We start from the raw sequence: 18484 nt of genomic DNA on the forward strand, positions 1-18484 counted from the left end.
GCTCACCTCATTGCTATTTCCCAAACACCCCAAATTCTTCCTACCCCAGGACCTTTGCAGTTGCTGTGCCTACTTCCTGGGACACTCTTGGCTTCCCCCAGGGTGGCTCCTTCTCACCTATAAGGTCTCGGCTCAAATATTGCCTTCCCAGAGACCTCCCTGCCTGGTCACATGGGCCCCTGGGATATAGCCGCAGCCCCAAGCTGTGACTCTGGCCCTCAGCACCATCTGAAATTATGTCATCTTCACCCTGGCTGTTTTCTGTTCTGCCCCTCAAGTCTGTGGGCCCCATGAGGGGGGAGAAATGTTTTGAGTGCATATAATAAGCACTCGAAAATGTTTGTCATGCAAGTTCATGACTCAGAAGGCCTCAAAGCAACAGTATTCCTGCAAGCCTTGCCCCTCCTCAGGTGCCCCAGCCCTATCCGAACTCCCCTTCTCTCTTGATCCCACAGGAATCACTCAGGTGGGTGATGGGCAAAGGATGGTCTGTGGCTCATGTTCCCCTGGAAGAGGAACACTCACAAGAGGGCATTCAGGCACCAGGGGCTTGCCCTGCTTTGAAGGGTGACTCCCCCGAGCCCAGTCCCCACCTCCTCCAGCTTCTGGCACTCAGACACACCCTGGTGGCAGTACCTCATGGCCATTACCTCAGACCCAATGAGCAAAATGGATATCAGCAAGCACACGGCCACCACCACTCCTAGGTTCCTGTGCCACTAAGGGGCCCCGGTGTCACCTGGAGCTGAGGGGAGGAGCCCCAAGTCAACCTCAGACCCTCCCCTCCCGAAGGCTGAGACACCCACCAGGGCCCAGAGCCATTTAAGTTTCTTCCCAGTAAGCCATGCTTGCTTCCCTCTCCAGTCGCTGCTGTAAACTTTTTAAAGCACTTTTTTTTTTATCCTTTTGCTTTTGAATATATTTTTCCATAAGGAATTATCGGGAATTCTTGCAAAGTGAGAAAAATCTGTAATTCTGTTCCCAAATGCGGCAGCCTTCTCGGGGTGCATGTGAAATGGGACACCTCGCGAAGATGGCTTGTATCCTTTGACTTTAAGCCAAAGGTCATCACGCTTCATGTTCGCACCTCTCTTTGAACATTTTGGAGACAACGTATTAATTCTAGACCCCCAGGTGCAGTCCTACCTCAGGACCTTTGCACAGACCTGCTACCTGAGCTTCTCTCCCCTCAGATAAGTGCGTGGCTCCCTACTTCACCTCCTTCAAACTGAGACCTTTGCTGACCACTCTAAAAATTTCTAACCACTCATATTCCTACCCCTTATTCTGTTCTATTTTGTTCTTTTACAAACACATACAGCATTTACTTATGACCTGTCTCCCAACATAGCTGTGTCCCACAGGACCTGACATACACTAGGCACTTAATAAATGTGCATGGAAAGAAGGAGGCCTGAAAAGCTTTAGGGGATACTTGGGGCCGAGAGGCATGGTCCATCTCAACACATTCTCAAGTCTGTGTCTCTCCCTGGTGGCCCATACCAGAACTGCAGCCTGGTAACCCTAGCCATTCCCCCACCCCCCAGCAATGCTGCCGAAACTCACCCTGGCCAGAGTCCACAGAGGTATCGTCAGGAGTGGCCGAGGGCGGGGAAGAGGGCTCCATTCTGGGGCCAGGGGAAGTGGGGCTCCAGTGCAGGGTCAGGGAGGTAGAATGCGGGGGCCTGGAGTGGGAGGTGGGGATGAGCTCTCTGAACTGGAGGAGCCAGAACTGAGGTGGGGGATTGTCTCTGGTTGGGAGAGGTGGGTGCCAACCCTGAACTTGTGGAGCCGGAGCTAGGCTGGGTGGTAGAAGTTGCCTCTGAATTTGAGGGGCTGTGGGAGGTCGTGCAGTCTGCCCCTGAACTAGGGGTACCAAGGTGGTTGGTGAAGCCTGCTTCTAAATTTTGGGAGCTAAAGTGGTAGGTGGAGGTTTCCATTGAACTAGGGGAGCTTTGGCTAGAGGAAAAAGGAGTCCAAGGTTTGGAAATTGAGGTCACACTCTCATTCTTGGAAAGAAAACACTATCAAGGGTGAAGGGGGAGGATGATTAGGAAAAACAGTGGGTGATCCCGGCCCCTTCTCCTCTCTGGGTGCCTCTTTCCCTATAACCACAGAGAGTAAACCCCTTCCTCCTAGGAGGACCTGGAGGATTAAGTACATCATTTGAGTGTTCAGTGGGAAAATGAGGTGCCCCTTTCTGAAGCTCTGTCCAAATCCCACAGCCCAGGTTCCAGTCCATGTCGGACCCTCACAACCCCTACTTTTGCTTCCAGGCTCCAGAAACCCTCTGCATACAGGAAATGGCTGCAACCCAGGCAGCATGCAGACGGACTTTTTAAAATCTTTTGGGACTCAAAAGTTTCCTTGTCTTTAAAATGGACATCACTAGCAGTCAGCGCCTCTGAGAGCTCATGCAGGTCTGCACACGCGGGTGCTCCTTGATCCTCAGCTGCACAGCCCCACTTCAACGCTTCCTAGGGAGGATCAGCTCTAATCTCCTTCCACAGGTACGTGAAAGGTCCCCCTGGCCACGCTCAGAGTTTTAATGGGAGGACAGAGGACCGGACTCTTGGAACAGTCAGCAGAACCTCTCCGCCAGTCTCGTTCCAACTACTCCCTGGCTCCTACTGCTCCCCGGCACTGACCCCAGGGGCCAGGTTGGGGAGGGGAGTGTAAATATTTCATGAGCCACCTCCCACAATTACTTTCTTCTAGTTCCAGGCTGCTGGGCATTTTAGCTGTTTACAAGTTCATTCATCAACTGACCACCCCCTACTCCACCCTGTCCACTTTGCCCTAGGTAAATCTTTATGCTTCCTTTCTTGCCTCATTCTAGGCAGTAGAAATGCAGAAATGACACCCAGCCCTGGGCCTGAGAGGGGCTGGGTCCACATGTAGATCCCCAGTCTCTCAGACCCTGTGGGGATGACAGCTGAGCCTAGAAGAGGCGCAATGCCCTGGTTTCATCCCCATTTTACGAATGGGAAGGCTGAGGCTCGGAATGGTAGAGTCTGGCCCGAGGTGACTGGGAAGGTGGAAAGAGGGCCCTCAAGGATCTTCAAGGAGTCTAGGACTAAGAGGTCAGCCTTCCCAAAATGTCTCCCACCATCATTTGAGGAAAAATCGAGATGACGAGAAGTTTTTGCAGAAATAAAGATGACTCAGGGCCCACAGTAGACCCTAAGCCAAGCCAGAATTCTGGGGAGCTGAACTCTTACAGTGAACTGAGGAAAACTAGTGGAGAACACAAGCTTTGCCGAGTGGCTGGCGCAGAGTAGGCAGGGTCTCATGAGCTGCTGGAGAGCTGACCAGAGGTAAAGCAAAGCTGTTTCTATGCACTATGCCAGGAATCTGCTTTGCACAGAGACTTCTAGACCAAGTCAACTGGTTCTAATCCATGTCCAGCATAGGCTGGGAGACCTGCCTAAGTCTCAGCTTCCTTAACTATGAAATGGGGATGAATGTGATCCCTTCTAAGTGAAGCCCTTGCCTGCAATAAATGTCCCACAAATAGTGGCCTCCACTCTGATTTTACAGGTTTGGGGCTGGGACACAGGTCAGAGAGAGTGACACTTTGGTGGGCAGGGAGGTGATGGAAGAGTTCATCTCTTGTTGAATATTGCACACTTGAAACTAATATCGTATGTCAACTATAATTTAAAATAAATTTTAGAAAAAAAAATAAGTTCAAACCCTCACCCTGAGAACCATCCTACAGAGCAGCAAAAGAGAATTAGTCATGCAAGAACTTCTGGGGGCCACAGACATTTAGTGAGCTCTCGTTCCCCGTCCCATGATCCTGGGGTCCTCCTCCCCTTGGGAGCTGGCAACCTCAAACTGGGTATGAGGCAGTTAGTTATACAGCCTCTCTCTGGCTCAGCTCCTGCTGGGGTCGCAGAAGTGGAAGCCTCAGGGCTGGGGTGGGGGGAGCGGATGTGTGAGTTCCACCGGTTCTCATGACCACCCGCCTTGCTTCTGGGAGAAGGAATTGCTCTTGGGAAGAAGGTGGCTTGCAGACCAGCATGGTCTGAGGGAGGGGTCCAGATGCCAGTGGCATGGCTGGGCGGTATGCCCCACTCCAGCTTTTGAGAAGTCTGTCCTCCTCCTTACCTGTTCTTACCTGTAGGGTTGTCAGAGGAAGCAGAGAAAGCCCTGTCACATTTCAGCAGCAGCACCAGAGCCAGCAGTAGAAGTGGCGGCAGCAGCTGGGAGCCCGCCATTCCTATGCGGGGAGGGCAAAGGGAGAGCTCTGCACAGGTGTGTGGCTATGTGTGTGGCCAGGTGCCTGTTCTTTAAACCTGCCCATGTCCCTGCTGGCCGTGTGCAGGCTGCCTAGGGGAGAGGCTGAGGTGGGCCTTCAAGACATGGAGCCCCTGGGAGACGCTACCATTCCCAAGGGTGTCATTCTTTTCCCTCTCTCCACCTTGACCCCTGCCTTGCCTAAATATCTTGCCTTGGCTAGACCCTGAAGTCCTCGAATTCTGCCCGTCCCTTCAGGACACCACTGCCCCTTCTAGTTCCCGTCCTCCACCACTCCGTGGTCCCCTCCACAGCTGCCTCAAACCCATGCCCTTACCCCCTTTGCCCCTCCTCCAGCCAGGCTGCCCCCTCTCGATGCCTTCAGCTGCCTCTCCCATTCCCTGCCCTGTCCCTTGACCCTGGGGGCTAGGGACATCTGTGTCTGGCTCTCTTTACTCAGACTAGAGCCCCTTGGGGTGGGCCCACCATCCCCCCAAATTAGTATGTGGCTAAGACCCTCTAGCATTTCCTGAACAAGGCCGCGCATGCACCCATTGGGTTTTCTAGGGCCAAAGGACTTATGATGACCATTCTAGGCCAGGTCCCCAGACACTGGCTTCTGGAGTGCGCTAGGGATGCCTTCCATCCGGAACGAACTGGATGCCACCCCACTAGTCATGGACAGACACGGCAGCACATGTGAGGCCACCCTGGAGGCCCCTGACCTCTAGGAAGGGCTTGAGTCCCTATCCCAGACACAGGCCACAGGTACCAATGGTGTGGATGGAAGTTCCAGACCCCCCATTTTCCCCGAACCATGCCCGAGTTGCCCCCATGAGCACAGGTAGACCAAGACCCAGGCTTTGGAGGGCTTTATTTATTAGACCCAGAGAGCCACATGGCACCTCCCTTGGTGTCCCCGCACTGGGCAGCCAAGGTCCTAGACTCCTGGCCACTGCATGTTCTGTGGGTTGTCCCACTCAGCTGACCCCAAGAGCGTATCTGTGGTGAGAGTGTTCCGGGTATAGCGGCCACGCCAGTTGGTTTGAAGCATCTTGGCTGCTAACCGCTGCTGCCTCAGCCGGCGACGTACAACAAAGCCCCTCCAGGAAGCCTGGATGACTGTGGCTGCCTTGTTCAGGCCATGGAGCTGCTGGGGGCTCTGGTGGGTCGGCTGGTTGTCATGGCCCCATGGAACGGCTGCCTGGCCCATGGTGCCCCGGCCCAGGCCCTGCACCACCCGTGTAGGCAGGGTGTGGCCACACATGTGGCACGTGCGGGGGCTGGAACCCACAAGCATCACCACGCTGGGCGGGCTCCCAACGCCGGCACTCAGCGACCGGCAGAGGGTACAGACGTGAGGCTGGCAGGACTGGAAGCAGCGGTGGTCAGAGGTTGACCTGGCCCTACCACCCACCTTGGGCCTCGTGGCTGGGGGCATTTTCTGGGTGCGGCTCCGTCGGACACGGTAGCCTCGCCACACGGCCTGGATGACGGTGGAAGCTCTGCAGAGCTGGGCCAGGTCCCGTCGCACGCAATGGCCACGCCAGGCAGCCTGGATAATGATGGCCCACTGGTGCCATACCTTGATGGTACGGCGCACCAGGTAGCCACGTGCGCATGCCTGGATAGTAACTACGGCTTGCACTATTATCTTCTCCACAACCTGCATCGACGCCACCAGCTTCCCCGACTGTCTGGGATCCACCGCCGCTTTGCTGCCCACGGCATCCCACGGCACAGCGCATGTGGGTGGTTCCCATGCACTGCCAGGGGCCACGGCGCTGTTCACGGGGCCAACTGCGACACTGGGGACTGCAGAGTTCCATGCTTTGCCACCAGCCACGCCGGCATCCACTGGGCCCTGGAGTATAGTGGGAGTCAGGGGTACCCTGTGACTGTCCACAGGAGTGACGGCGCTATGGAAATCCTGAGGTCCCTGCAGTGACTTCCAGTTTATAAGGGACCGCCGGGAACCATTTGGTGAAGATTCGTAGCCCAGAGACACCCTACGAACTCTATGGTGCAGCCTAGGGATGGCCATGTCATGCCCAGGATCACCAGTATGGATAATTGGTGTTATGGCCGGGAGTGCATCCACAGAACCTTTGGGACCTTCCTGTGCGGACCTGGAGGCATGCTCCCCCACCTTCTGGGAGGGCTCAGTCTTGGCCACAGAACCATCTAGTGTTCTGGCAACAAAGCTACCATGCATGGATGTGTAGGACTTTCTAGGGCCAGGGGGCTGGTGGTGGCTGCTCTGAGCCAGGTTCCTAGACACTGGCTTCTGCAGTGTGCTGGGAACAGCTGCCACCTGGAGCCTACTAGATGCCGCCTTGGTGATCTTAGATGGATACGGCAGCACATGTGAGGCCACACGGGTAGCCCCTGACCTCTGAGAAGTGTTTGTGGTCCCCATCCCAGACACAGAACTGCCATGGGCCAGCCATGGTGACCCTGAAATTACAGTAGAAGCCACCGTCTCATGGGAATGACTCTGGGGCATGTGAGTAGCCAAGGGACTCTGGAGGATGTGAGTGTCCAAGGAGCTCTGGGGCACAATGTGAGCCATTGACACCTGATTAGCCAAGGGGGCCCCTGTGCCCTTGACAGACCCCATTTGCACACTGGGGATCTCACGAGCAGCCACAAAATGGGAACTAGGGGTCACCCTACTGGTGGTTGACCTCTGCTGCAGAGTTAGGGTGACATTGCTGGCCTTGGTATACTTGGTAACACTTGGGGGGACAGGGGCCATGCTACTAATCATAGACTTGGCTTGGCTGGGAGCCACCCTCTCCAATGGTGGCCTTTGTCCTTTGGCAACAGTCCTGTCCTCTGCCAGGACTTTGTGGCCAAAGTCAATGTCAGATGGGAGGGGATTCTCGGACATCCATGGGGTTGCCTCCAGGACCATGGACTCTTTACTGGATTTGGACCCCTGAGACAGAGCCTCGTCTAAGCTCTCTGGTTTTATCACAGCTTGGCCATCTCTCGTCTCAAACGCCATTGTACCAAGAGTGTGACTCAACTGTGAGGCTCTTTGCAGAACTGTGGGCACTTGGTTAACTCCTCTCGCTCTGCCATTAGCTTCTAAGGCGTTGGAGTGAACTTGAGCCATGCCAGTGGCATGGGATGCTTGGAAGGGGGATATAGACCCCTCCCCAGACAGAGCTCCATGGTAAGGTCGAGGGGTGAGTCCAACGAGCATGGACCCCTGGGGAAGGCTGTGGGCCACACTTCCAACTGTGGAGGGTGGACCAGCTGCACTAGCTGTGGACCCCAGAACAAGACCCTGATTCAGTTCTGTATCCATAAATGCTGGGACCACCGTAGAGGCCACAGAAGAGACACTTGGGCCCACTCCACTCACCACAGAACCTGGAGGCAGGGTTCTGGCTATGCCATTGGACATAAAACCTGGAGTAAAGCTCTGAGCCACACCACTGACCACAAAACCTGGAGGGAGGCTGTGGGCCACCACACAAGCCACGGGATCTGGAAGAAGGACCTGGCCCACGCCACTGATCACAGACCCTGGGTGAAGACATTGGACCATGGCACTAATCACAGACCCTGGGGGAAGGCCCTGGCCCATGCCACCAACCACAGACCCTGGGGGGAGGCTCTGGCCTATGCCACCGATCACAGACCCTGGGGGAAGGCTCTGGCCCATGCCACTGATCACAGACCCTGGGGGAAGGCTCTGGCCCATACCACCGATCACAGACCCTGGGGGGAAGCTCTGGCCCATACCACCGATCACAGACCCTGGGGGGAAGCTCTGGCCCATACCACCAATCACAGACCCTGGGGGGAGGCTCTGGCCCATGCCACCGATCACAGACCCTGTAGGAAGGCCCTGGCCCACGCCACCAATCACAGACCCTGGGGGAAGGCTCTGGTCCACGCCACCGATCACAGACCCTGGGGGGAAGCTCTGGCCCATGCCACCGATCACAGACCCTGGGGGGAGGCTCTGGCCCATGCCACCGATCATAGACCCTGGGGGAAGGGTCTGAGCCACACAATTGACCATATAACCTAGTGCAAGTCTGGGGGCCACACCACTGATCACAGACTCTGGAGGAAGGCTCTGGCCCACACTTTTGATCACAGACTCTTGGGAAAAGCTAGGGGCCATGCCACTGGCCACAGTACCTGGGGCCGTGGCTGTGGTCATCCTACTGGCCACAGAACTTGGTCCCGGAAGACTTGCCGTGCCCATCACAGGCTCCTGGCTAAAAGAATTTGATTGGTGGTAACTGGATGTGGTAACAACTGTGGACACAGGAGAACACTGGCTGTCCATAGGTACTGGGAGATCAGCATTTACCTGAGATATGTCAAGGCCCACATTGTCCAGGGGAAACTTGGATGGACTCAGACCCAGTCTGTTGGCCACTAAAGCTGGAGAGAAGCCAGGGCCCAGCCCTGAGGCTCGTTCATGAACCAAAGGGGCACCTGTCACAGAGTCCTGGGATGCCATGGGAGCCATGCCACTGCCCACCTGAGATTGCCTTGGGCCCACAGCAGTTGCTACACTTCTCTGGCACATACTCCTTGTCACTCCAGGAGACATAGGTCCTTGAGAAATACTTAGGAACTTGCCAGCAGCTAGGGTCCTCCAAGACATATTTGGGAGTATGCCAGCAGCCACAGTGCCCTGAGACGTGCTTGTAGCCATGCCTCTAAAAAGAATGCCCTGAGATATCCTGGTTCCTTGGCCTAGACAAGATGCCTCTCCACTGGTCATAGATGCCTGGTCGAGTTCTGGGGCCAAAACAGTGACAGCAGAATGTTCTGTTGTTCTTGGGCACCTCCCACCAACACCAAGTGGCTGACTAAATCCAGAGGACACCTTACTGAGCTCAGGGGCCTGGAGGTCTGAGGCCACCCCATGACCCATCAGAGGATCTTGACATGGATCCACCCCAGTGGTTACAGATGGCTGACTCAGCTCCAGGCCTATGCTGCTAGCCCCAGATGGATGTAGGGTATTCAACGTGGCTTCAGTCAGAAAGGATGGATGATGCAGACAAGGGGCCACTGCATTCACCCTTGATGATGATAGATCTGGACCCTCCCCAGGGGCCCAAACTGGCTGACTAAGTGCACAACCTGTACCACTCATCACAGATGGCTGGCCCAGGCTGGGGGCCACACTATTACCCATAGTCGAATGGGCTAGGCTAGGGGTCACCCCACTGGTCATAGATGGTTGAGCTAGGCTGGGAGCCACCCTACAGGTCATAGATGACGGAGCTAGGCTGGGGGCCATCCCAGAGGCCTTAGATGGTTGGCCCAGGCTGAGGGTTACCTTATAGGCTACTGATGTCTGGGATGGGCTTGGGGTCAACCTACTGGTCACAGATGGCTGCTGATATAAGGGAGGGACCCTACTACCCAAAGACAGACTTCTCTTCAGTCTTGTCCTGTAGGGTTTCTGGCGCAAGCTACCCATGGAGCTTTGGTTTAAGGATATATCCCTCTCATCCTGACCATTTGAGCTCCAGTGGACACTCAAGGTCACATGACTGGACAATGCATTGTGGTGCAGAATGGGGGGGGTCTGCTCTGAGGCTGAGGAAGGCGGGTGGCAGGGGTTTGGGGTCATGTGTCCATGACCCACTCTCTCTGTCTCTTCCGGGTCCCCAGGCCTCTGAGACCTCCTTGTGGTCTCCCCAGAGAGAAGGTCCCCACCCATGCTGGCCTCCCCGGACTCTTTCTCCACCAGGTCGGCAGTGGTCAGGCTTGCCACAGATGTGGAGGAAAGGCTGAGTGAGCTGCAGCTGCATGACGAGCTCTGGGAATTGCTCGCATTTAGGCCATAGTCTGTGGAGCCCTGTGAGAAGCTTTTGGCCGGGTCATTGTCTGAATTCTGTGGCAAACGGGTCACCAGTTCACTAAGTATATGGCCAGTCATCAGCTCCTGTGGGTAGCTCGCACCAGAAATGGTACCCTGTGTTTGATTCTTCTCCTGCCTAGAGATGGCTCTATGGGGATGGGTGAGTGTTAACTGACTGACAGGGGAGGCTTCCCACAAACTAGGGTCTCCCTGACTCTTAAGTGCCCAGTGATGACCAGGAGCCATGGAGGCAGGTAGGAGGCCTGGGGTTCTTTCACAGGCCTTGGGGGTCTGTGGTTGGGTTAGGGATACTTTGCTCACTGTAGTGGGCCACGGTAGGCATGAGGTCTCCTTGTTGATCATCCCACTAGTGCCCATGGAGGCCTGTTTATGATTTGGGGACTGAGCCTTCTGCATGGTCTTCTCAGGGCCCATGGATGGCTGTTGCAGACCTTTGGCTGCTGATGGCCGATACACCCCAGGGGGCCCCTTGCTGACCTCAGACGGCTGACACCAACAAGTAGACCCCCTGAAGGTAGTGACACAATGGTGGGAATGGGTGGCCCTCCCACCACCTGCAGTGCCAGAAAGCTTACCTGGGGCTACCCTGCCCTCCCCTGACGACACTGACAGACGTGGGGCCACCCTGCTGGTCACATGTGGCTTGTGGGAGCTTGGGGCTGTGCCACTGGCCACCGATGGCCGGATGGTACTTGGAGCCACACCATTGGCAACGAGTGGCTGCCACAGATGGTCGGGTAGCTGTAGGGGGTGTGGCTCAGGCAAATCAGGGCCTTCATTCCCTGCCACAGGACTGAGATTTGATGCCAATTTGTTGGCCCTTGGGTGCAGATATACATTTTCCTCACTGCCCTTGGGGCTCAGAAATAGGTTTAAGGAGGAGTCCCTGAGGGGCCCTATCTCCCATGACAAATTAGGGTCCAGGGCAGTGATCAGAGGATACTGAAGAATGGTGGTGATCACCCTACCAGTCAAGGAGGCACCCACAGGGACAATGGACAAGCAGGGCGACCCCCTGACCATGGCCCCATCCCCCATCTCCTCCAAGAGCCCAGTAGGCCAATCTGTGATGAAGCCCTCCCAGGCCCCGTCCCGGGGAACCCTGACCTTGCTGGGCTGTGGTCTCACAGGGCCCACAGTGGGCTGCCATGCAGCTGACGGGCTCCCCCGGCAGTCCACCTCCACTGGGGCCGGCGTCCTCATCACCCCGCTTCCCGCTGTTTTCGCGGCAGCAACCTTGGGGAGGACAAGTCCGGTCCTGAGGGCGGCCTGAGACAAGGACTGGCTCAGGACAGCACCCAGCTCACCCTGACACAGGGTCTGGCTCAGGGCGGCCCGCTCCTCCTCTGTCAGGGCTTTGCTGAGGATGTCCACCAGTTTGCCCTGCATGGCCTTAGTGAGTTCTGCCCGCAGTTCGCCCCGGGAAAGAACTCGAGACAGGGCAGCACCGAGCTCGCCCCAAGACAGCGCCTTCACCAGCGCTGTGCCCAGCATGCCCTGGGGCCGGGCTTTGGCCATCGTAGCCCCTAGGACCTCCTTGGACAGGGCCTGGTTCAGTGCTGCCTTCACTTCCCCCTGGGAGAGGGCTTTTGCCAGCTGGGTGCGGAGGTCCTCCTGAGAGCCCAGCACAGCAGCCAGCTCAGCACACAGGGAGGTGAGCTGGGAGGCCGCTAGCTCTTCCTGGCAGGGTGCAGCTGGGCTGGTCGTCGATGGCTGCGTCCGGGTGGCCCCACTGTCACCCCAGGATTCAACATTGCATGTGGGGTGTCCAGTAGATGCTAGCAAAGGCACTAGCATGCTCTGGGGCTCGGAAGCCCCCTGGCGTGGCCCCTGCGTGGCTCTGACCTGCACATAGCTGGTAGCTGGAAGTTGGGTCAGTCTGTCCTCTGGCTTGGCTCTGGAAAAAGTGCCAAGGGAGCTGATATGCTGGCAGGGCTGTGTAGAGGGTTTGTACCCAGCCAGGAGTGGCTGGGACTGGGTCTTGCTGCTGAGCTCAGCAGCCTGGTGGGCGGCGTAGAGGCACTTGGCTGTTTCTGTGACCAGGTGGGCTTGGGACTGTGCCTTGGTCAGCCCAGTAGGCAGATATGATTGAGACTGGACCTTTATCGCTCCTGTGGCCAGATGTGCCTGGGACTGCGTCTTGGTCAGACATGTGCCCAGATGGGCCAGGGACGGGGCCTTGGTCAGCTTGGCAGGTGGATGCATCTGGGATGAAGCTTTGGACAGACATGTACTCAGATGTGCCTGGGGCAAGGCCGTGGTCAGCTCGGTGAGCAGATGTCCCTTGGGCGAGGTTGTGGTTGAACAGGTGGTCATTTGTGCCTGGGGCAGGGTCTTGGCCGGATATGTGGCTACCTGTGCGTGTGGCAGGACCACAGCTGCTGCTTCTACAGGCACGTATCCCTGGGGCTGGACCTTCGTGACGCCCATCCTCGGGTGTGCCTGCGATGAGCCCTTGCTCTTATCTTCAGCCACTTTGGCCCAGGGCTGTGCCCTGGAAACTTCCATGGCCACACTGGTATTAGACACAGTTTCTGTTTTCACCTGTTTCTGGGAGAAGCCCTTGACTTTCTCAGCTTCCAAAAGAGGCCTGGCTGAAGCCTTGGGAGCCCCAGCCCCCAGATGTCGTGGGGAGCAGTATTTCACCTTTCCTTCAGTCAAGTGTGAATGGGATGAGACTTTGACCATACCTGCCGTTTGCTTTGCAGTTACCCCAGCCTTGGTCTTTGGTTTGTTCAGACATATGTGGGACAAGGTGCTGGGAATCCCAGCTGCCATGGCTGCTGGAGGTGAAGCCTTCAGATTTCCAGCTGCGGGTGGGGACAGGCACAGGGTCTTGAGGATGGCGGCCACCGAGCGTAACTGGGCTGGGGTCTTGGTGATCATGGCCGCCAGACGTGTCTGGGGAGGGGCTTTGGTCACTGAGGACCCTGGAAGTGTCTGAGATGGGGTCTTGGCTAACGTGGCCGTTGGACATGTCTGTAGTGGGGTCTTGGCCATTGTGGCCACTGGGCGCGTCTGGGGTGGGGTCTTGGCCATCATGGACATCGGGGGCGTCTGAGGCGGGACCTTGGCCATCATAGACACTGGGCACATTTGTGGGGGGATCTTGGCCATCACAGGCACTTGGCATGTCTGAAACGGGGTCTTGGCCATCGTAGGTACTGGACACGTCTGTGGCAGAGTCTTAGCCACAGTGGGTACTGGGCACGTCTTTGGCGAGGTCTTGGCCATAGTGGATACTGGGTATGTCTGTGGCGAGGTCTTGGCCATGGTGGGTACTGGGCATGTCTGGGGTGGGGTCTTGGCCATCGCTGGTACTGGGCACGTCTGGGTTGGGGGCTTGATAATCGAGGTCAACAGGCATATCTGGGGTGGGATTTTGGCCACCACAGCAGTCGGTCGTGTCTGGGACGCAGTGTTGGTCATTGAGGCTGTTGCTTGCATCTGAACTGGGATCTTGGTCATTGGGGCTGCTGGGTATGGTTGGGGTTGGGTTTTTGTCATCATTATTGTGGGTACTGGGCACGGCTGGGTTGGGATCTTGTTCAAGATGGCCGCCAGGCATGACTGGAGTGGGGTCTTGGCCACTGGAGCTGCTGGGTACACCTGGGGTGGGGTCTTGGCTATTGTTACTGTGGGCACTGGGCATGGCTGGGGTGAGCCTTTGTTCATCATGGACGCCAGGCATGAGTGGAGTGGGGTCTTCGTTACTGCAGCTGCTGGGTACACCTGGGGTGGGGTCTTGGTCATTGTTATGGTGGTTACTGGGGTCTTGGTCATCACAGGTGCTGGGCCTGCCTGGGGTGGGCCTTTGAGGACCTCTGCTTCCACAGGGGCCTGAGTCTGAGTCTTAAGGGGTCCATAAAGTGTCTGGGCATAACTTCTAGATGGTGGTGGTCCTGGGGGTCCTGCCTTGTTGGTTCTGGCAGTCACTTGCTTGGTCTTCATCATGTCCCCATCTATGTGGACAAGGCTGGGACTTCTAACTGTTCTTGTCATCAGGCATGGGTGGTACTTTGCATTTAGACTCACTGGACATGGGAGTCTCATGGAGGCATTCTGGTGTGGCAGGAAAATGATGCTAGAGGCTTCAAAGGCACTAGGGGCCTGCATGCCAGTCTGTGGAGCACCTGGGGGCTGCAGCAAGTCCAGCTCATGGGCGCAGACAGCTAGGTGGTCGGCAGAAGGGAACTGGGTCTCCTTACTCACCATGATGGGTGGGGCCGGAAGGCACCTGCCCTCTTCCAAATGCTGAAACCGCACCTGCTGGGGGTGGTGGTAAGGGATGTTCCTTTCATCTATGCTCACTTTTTTTTCTACTGCCTTGACAGACCGGAGGATGCGCCTGGTGCTAAAGCGTCGCCAGGCCTCCTGGATGGCCTTAGCCGCCAACATCTGGGAGGTCAGTTTCTGCCGGAGCCGGTAGCCCCTCCAGTTGGCTTGGATGAGAGTGGCTGCACGAGACAGCATCATGTCCATCTCATCCACCAGGATATTCTTGAAGGTCTGGCTCTCGACCACAGCCCGGAGGCGTGGGACATAGGAAGGCATCATCTTGTCCTTGTCCAGTTGTTGCAGGAGGGCCTCTCTGGATGCAGGTGGCTGACACTGGAGCTGTGAACATAGTGTCCCCACTTTGTCTTGGAGATTGGGGATGAGCTGAGGCTGACATGAGCTCTGCCTACTGGGTGACAACTGGAAGTGTGTTGCTTGCTGCATTGTCTTGGTTCCTAGGAGGATCAACTCTGCCTGTGGGGGGTGGCAGGGAGGTGGTCAGGGAGCAGAGTCATGCAAACAAGAGGGGACTCTAGCTGGAGCAAGCATTCACCCTGGGACCTAGATCTTCTTGTTCCTGGAACCTTAGAATCTTCCTCTTCTCCTTTGCAGGCCCTCTCTATCCTGGCCTCCTGGCCACCTGCCCAGGTGGCTTGTGGTACCTATGTCTTTTTCATCATCCTGTGGCCACATCAACTCTGGCACATAGCATACATTCTCACCTACTCAATGCCCAACACCTACCTGCTTTACAAACTTCCTCTGTACTTACAACACTGATCACACTGTTTTTGGAATGTCCTATGTGTGGGTGTGGGTGTGTTATTGTTATTTGCCTCTCTTCATTAATTATAAATTCCTAGAGGGCAAAAACTAAGTCTGAGTCATTTCTATGCCCAGTCATAGGGCCTGGCTCCAGGCTGTAAATGGTTGGGTGTTGGGTGAGTGGCTAACTTGACTAATAAATTAGTGGATAAGTAGATTGGAAATTGGATGAACAGATAAATGTGTGACTAGGTTCTGAATGAATAAATCAGTGGATGAATGAATGACAGATTGGTTGGAGGGATTGAAGAAGGGTTGAGTAGAAGAATGGATGAGTAAATGGATGAGTAAAGGTTGAATTTATAAACAAATCAATAAATAAAGAAATGGACACATGGATGGCTATATGGATGAATGTATATATGAATGGATGCATGGACGGATGGATGCATGGACGGATGGATGCATGGACGGATGGATGCATGGATGGATGGATGGATGGATGGATGGATCGATGGATCGATGGATGGATCGATGGATGGGTAGGTGAAAGGGTGGATGGATAGGTGAAATCTGACTAGAAGAATGGGTGTGTGAATAAAGAGAACTGATGAAATTGGTGAATAGACCATTGGTGGACTGATGAATAGATGGATGGATCAGTGAATGGAAGGTGGATGACAGGTAGATGATGGATAGATCAATGACAGAGGGAAGGATGGGTAAAGGAAGAATGACAGGATGATTAAATTTTCAGAAGTACCAGAGAGTTGGGACACTGTAAAGCAATCATGATGCATAACCTGGAGCCTATTTGACAGAAGTCCCCTATTCCAACTGGACCAGCCAGAGCCCTTGCCCAGCCATCTTCATACCTTGGAGGGTCATAGAGTTGGAGGAGTAGTAGAAAGAGAAGGTGCAATCTCAGAATCCAGCTTGCAAGAGTAAGCAGCCTTCAGTCCTTTATCCCATGCAACATGCAGCAACACTGCCTTGGGCTGGCTCTGTCCTCAAGATCTACATGAGAAGAGATGTTAAAAGCAAAAAAAAAAAAAAAAAAAACCCTAAAATCTCAAAAAAACAAAAAACAAAAAAATTTTATGTCCATAAAGATGAATATACAAAAAAAACTTATCCCAGTGTTGTTTTGTATGTAAAAACAAAACAACTGGAAATAACCAATAAGGTGATTGCGAGGGAGTCAATTACAAGTGTATAAAGAAGGATGTTTAAGGATGTTCATCACTGTATTGTTTAGAAGAGAAAACTGAAAACAAAGCATATGCTTAGTAATAGGAGGTTGCTTACATTCATCAACAAAACACTTGTACAATGGTGTGCTATTCAGCTATCAGAAATGGTATGCAGATCCACGAGAATGACAAAAATTAAAAATATGCACCACTTGGGGAAACTATCAATATCTTGAAGGCAACTCAATCCTCACTGATGAATATACTCGAGGTCTAAGTGTTTATACTCATCCCAAACCAGAAACCATCCAAATGTCCATCAACAGAAAAATGGATAAAACAACTGTATGCTAATCAGTATAGCAATAGAAATATCAATCAAAATATTGACTTATTTATAAATCAATGAATCCCGTTCAACACAGCAAAGAGAATGAGCTCAGTGATATGTATGAATTTCACACACATTATTTTGAGTAAAACGCAAAATAGAGAACAAATTGGTTATTCTAATTATAGGAAATTAAAAAGAGAACAAGGGAAGTTAAGCTCTGCTATTAGAATTCAGGACATGTGTGGCTGGGAAGAGGTATGAGGGGGTTTTGGGGACAGTCAGGTAGGTTTGTTTAGATTGTAAAAATCTAAACTGGATGTCTTTCTCTATGCACGATCTTCATAACAAGGCCAAAATACTTTTAGGTGATACTGAGGAATATGTAATGATGTGAGCAAATAATCACAGCATAATCTTCAATGAAAAATGCAAGATGCAAACCCACAGGGGACCATATGACTTGATTTTTAAAAATTATTCTGTACAAACGCACACAAATTGGAATATTCATATAAAAATCTAGAAGCATAAACATCAAACCGACGAATAATCGTGTGTGTATTGGGGGAGCTTATGGGGGACTCTAATAAAAAATAGTTCAATTAGAAAATTAAGAAGTATAGCTTTTGAATCAAGGCAGCAGAATGATATGATGTGGGAACCTGAATTCCTTTACTCAAACATAGAAATAATAACATATTTAAAACAATGTTACAACAATGTTACAATAATCAAGCACTGGCTCATGGATAAAATGCATATATTCTACATAAACATGGCTAGTTATCAAAAGAATAATACTATAGCCAAGGAGGACTTATTGCAAGGATGTAAGAATAGTTTAATATCTATAAATCCCTAAGGTAAACCATCACATCTAGAAATTGAAAAGGCAGCCATATGATTTTTCAAGATGCGCCCAAAATGTGTTTTATCAAATCCAGTAGTGATTTCTAATAAAAACTTATAAAAATAGATAGGGTAGTATCTAAAGACAGTAAGGCTAACCACAAAACCACAGCAAATGTCACTTTATTTTTTTAAATTGTTTATTGGAGTCACATTAATTAATACAATTATATAATTTTCAAGTGTACATTATAATTTGACATCTGTATATTGTATTGTGTGTTTACCACCCAAAGTCCAGTTTCCTTTAGCTACCATATATTTGATCCCATTTACCCACTTCGCCCTACCCCTACTCCCCTATATTTCACCCCCTTTTACCCTGTCTACTTTTCCCCTCTGCCCCCACCCTCTACCTACTGGTAACCACTAGTCTATAGTCCATGTCCATGAGACTGTTTGTTTGTCCCTTTCATTTGTTGTTTTTAGGTTTATATCCCACATATAGGTGATATCATGTGATTTTCACCTTTTTCTGTCTGTCTTATTTCACTTAGCATGGTTATCTCAAGGTCCATCCATGTTGTCGCAAATGGCAGTATTTCATTTCTTCTTATGGCTAAGCAATATTTCATTGTATATATATATATATGTACCACAGCTTCTTTAGCCAATCATCTATCATAGGACACCTTGGTTGCTTCCATGTCCTGGCCACTGTGAATAATTCTGCTATGAACATCAGTGTGAAAATATATTTTCGGATATGGGTTTTCAAGTCTTTGGGGTAAATACCCAGTAGAGGAATTTCTGGATCATACAGTAGATCAATTCTTAGCTTTTTAAGGAACCTCCATACTGTTTTCCATAGTGGTTGTACAAATTTGCAGTCTCACCAGCAGTGTATGAGGGTTTTTTCCTCTGCATCCTCTCCAGCATTTGTTATTACTTGTC

At 52.9% G+C, this 18484-nt stretch overlaps 1 protein-coding gene across 1 annotated transcript; it reads right to left on the reverse strand.

The window, feature by feature from the left end:
- Window positions 1-5049: 5049 nt before the first annotated feature.
- On the reverse strand, window positions 5050-15215 carry IQCN (IQ motif containing N). Its single transcript, XM_036234347.1, has 4 exons — window positions 13880-15215; window positions 13355-13816; window positions 11219-13129; window positions 5050-6106 (listed from the first exon to the last, which is right to left on the reverse strand). Exons 1-4 carry the CDS (start codon window positions 14831-14833, stop codon window positions 5183-5185), a joined length of 4251 nt encoding a protein of 1416 aa, XP_036090240.1. The 5' UTR covers window positions 14834-15215; the 3' UTR covers window positions 5050-5182.
- Between the last annotated feature and the right edge of the window lie 3269 nt (window positions 15216-18484).

This window comes from Rousettus aegyptiacus, unplaced genomic scaffold (genome assembly GCF_014176215.1).
Source record: "Rousettus aegyptiacus isolate mRouAeg1 unplaced genomic scaffold, mRouAeg1.p scaffold_m13_p_16, whole genome shotgun sequence".
Lineage (NCBI taxonomy): Eukaryota > Metazoa > Chordata > Mammalia > Chiroptera > Pteropodidae > Rousettus > Rousettus aegyptiacus.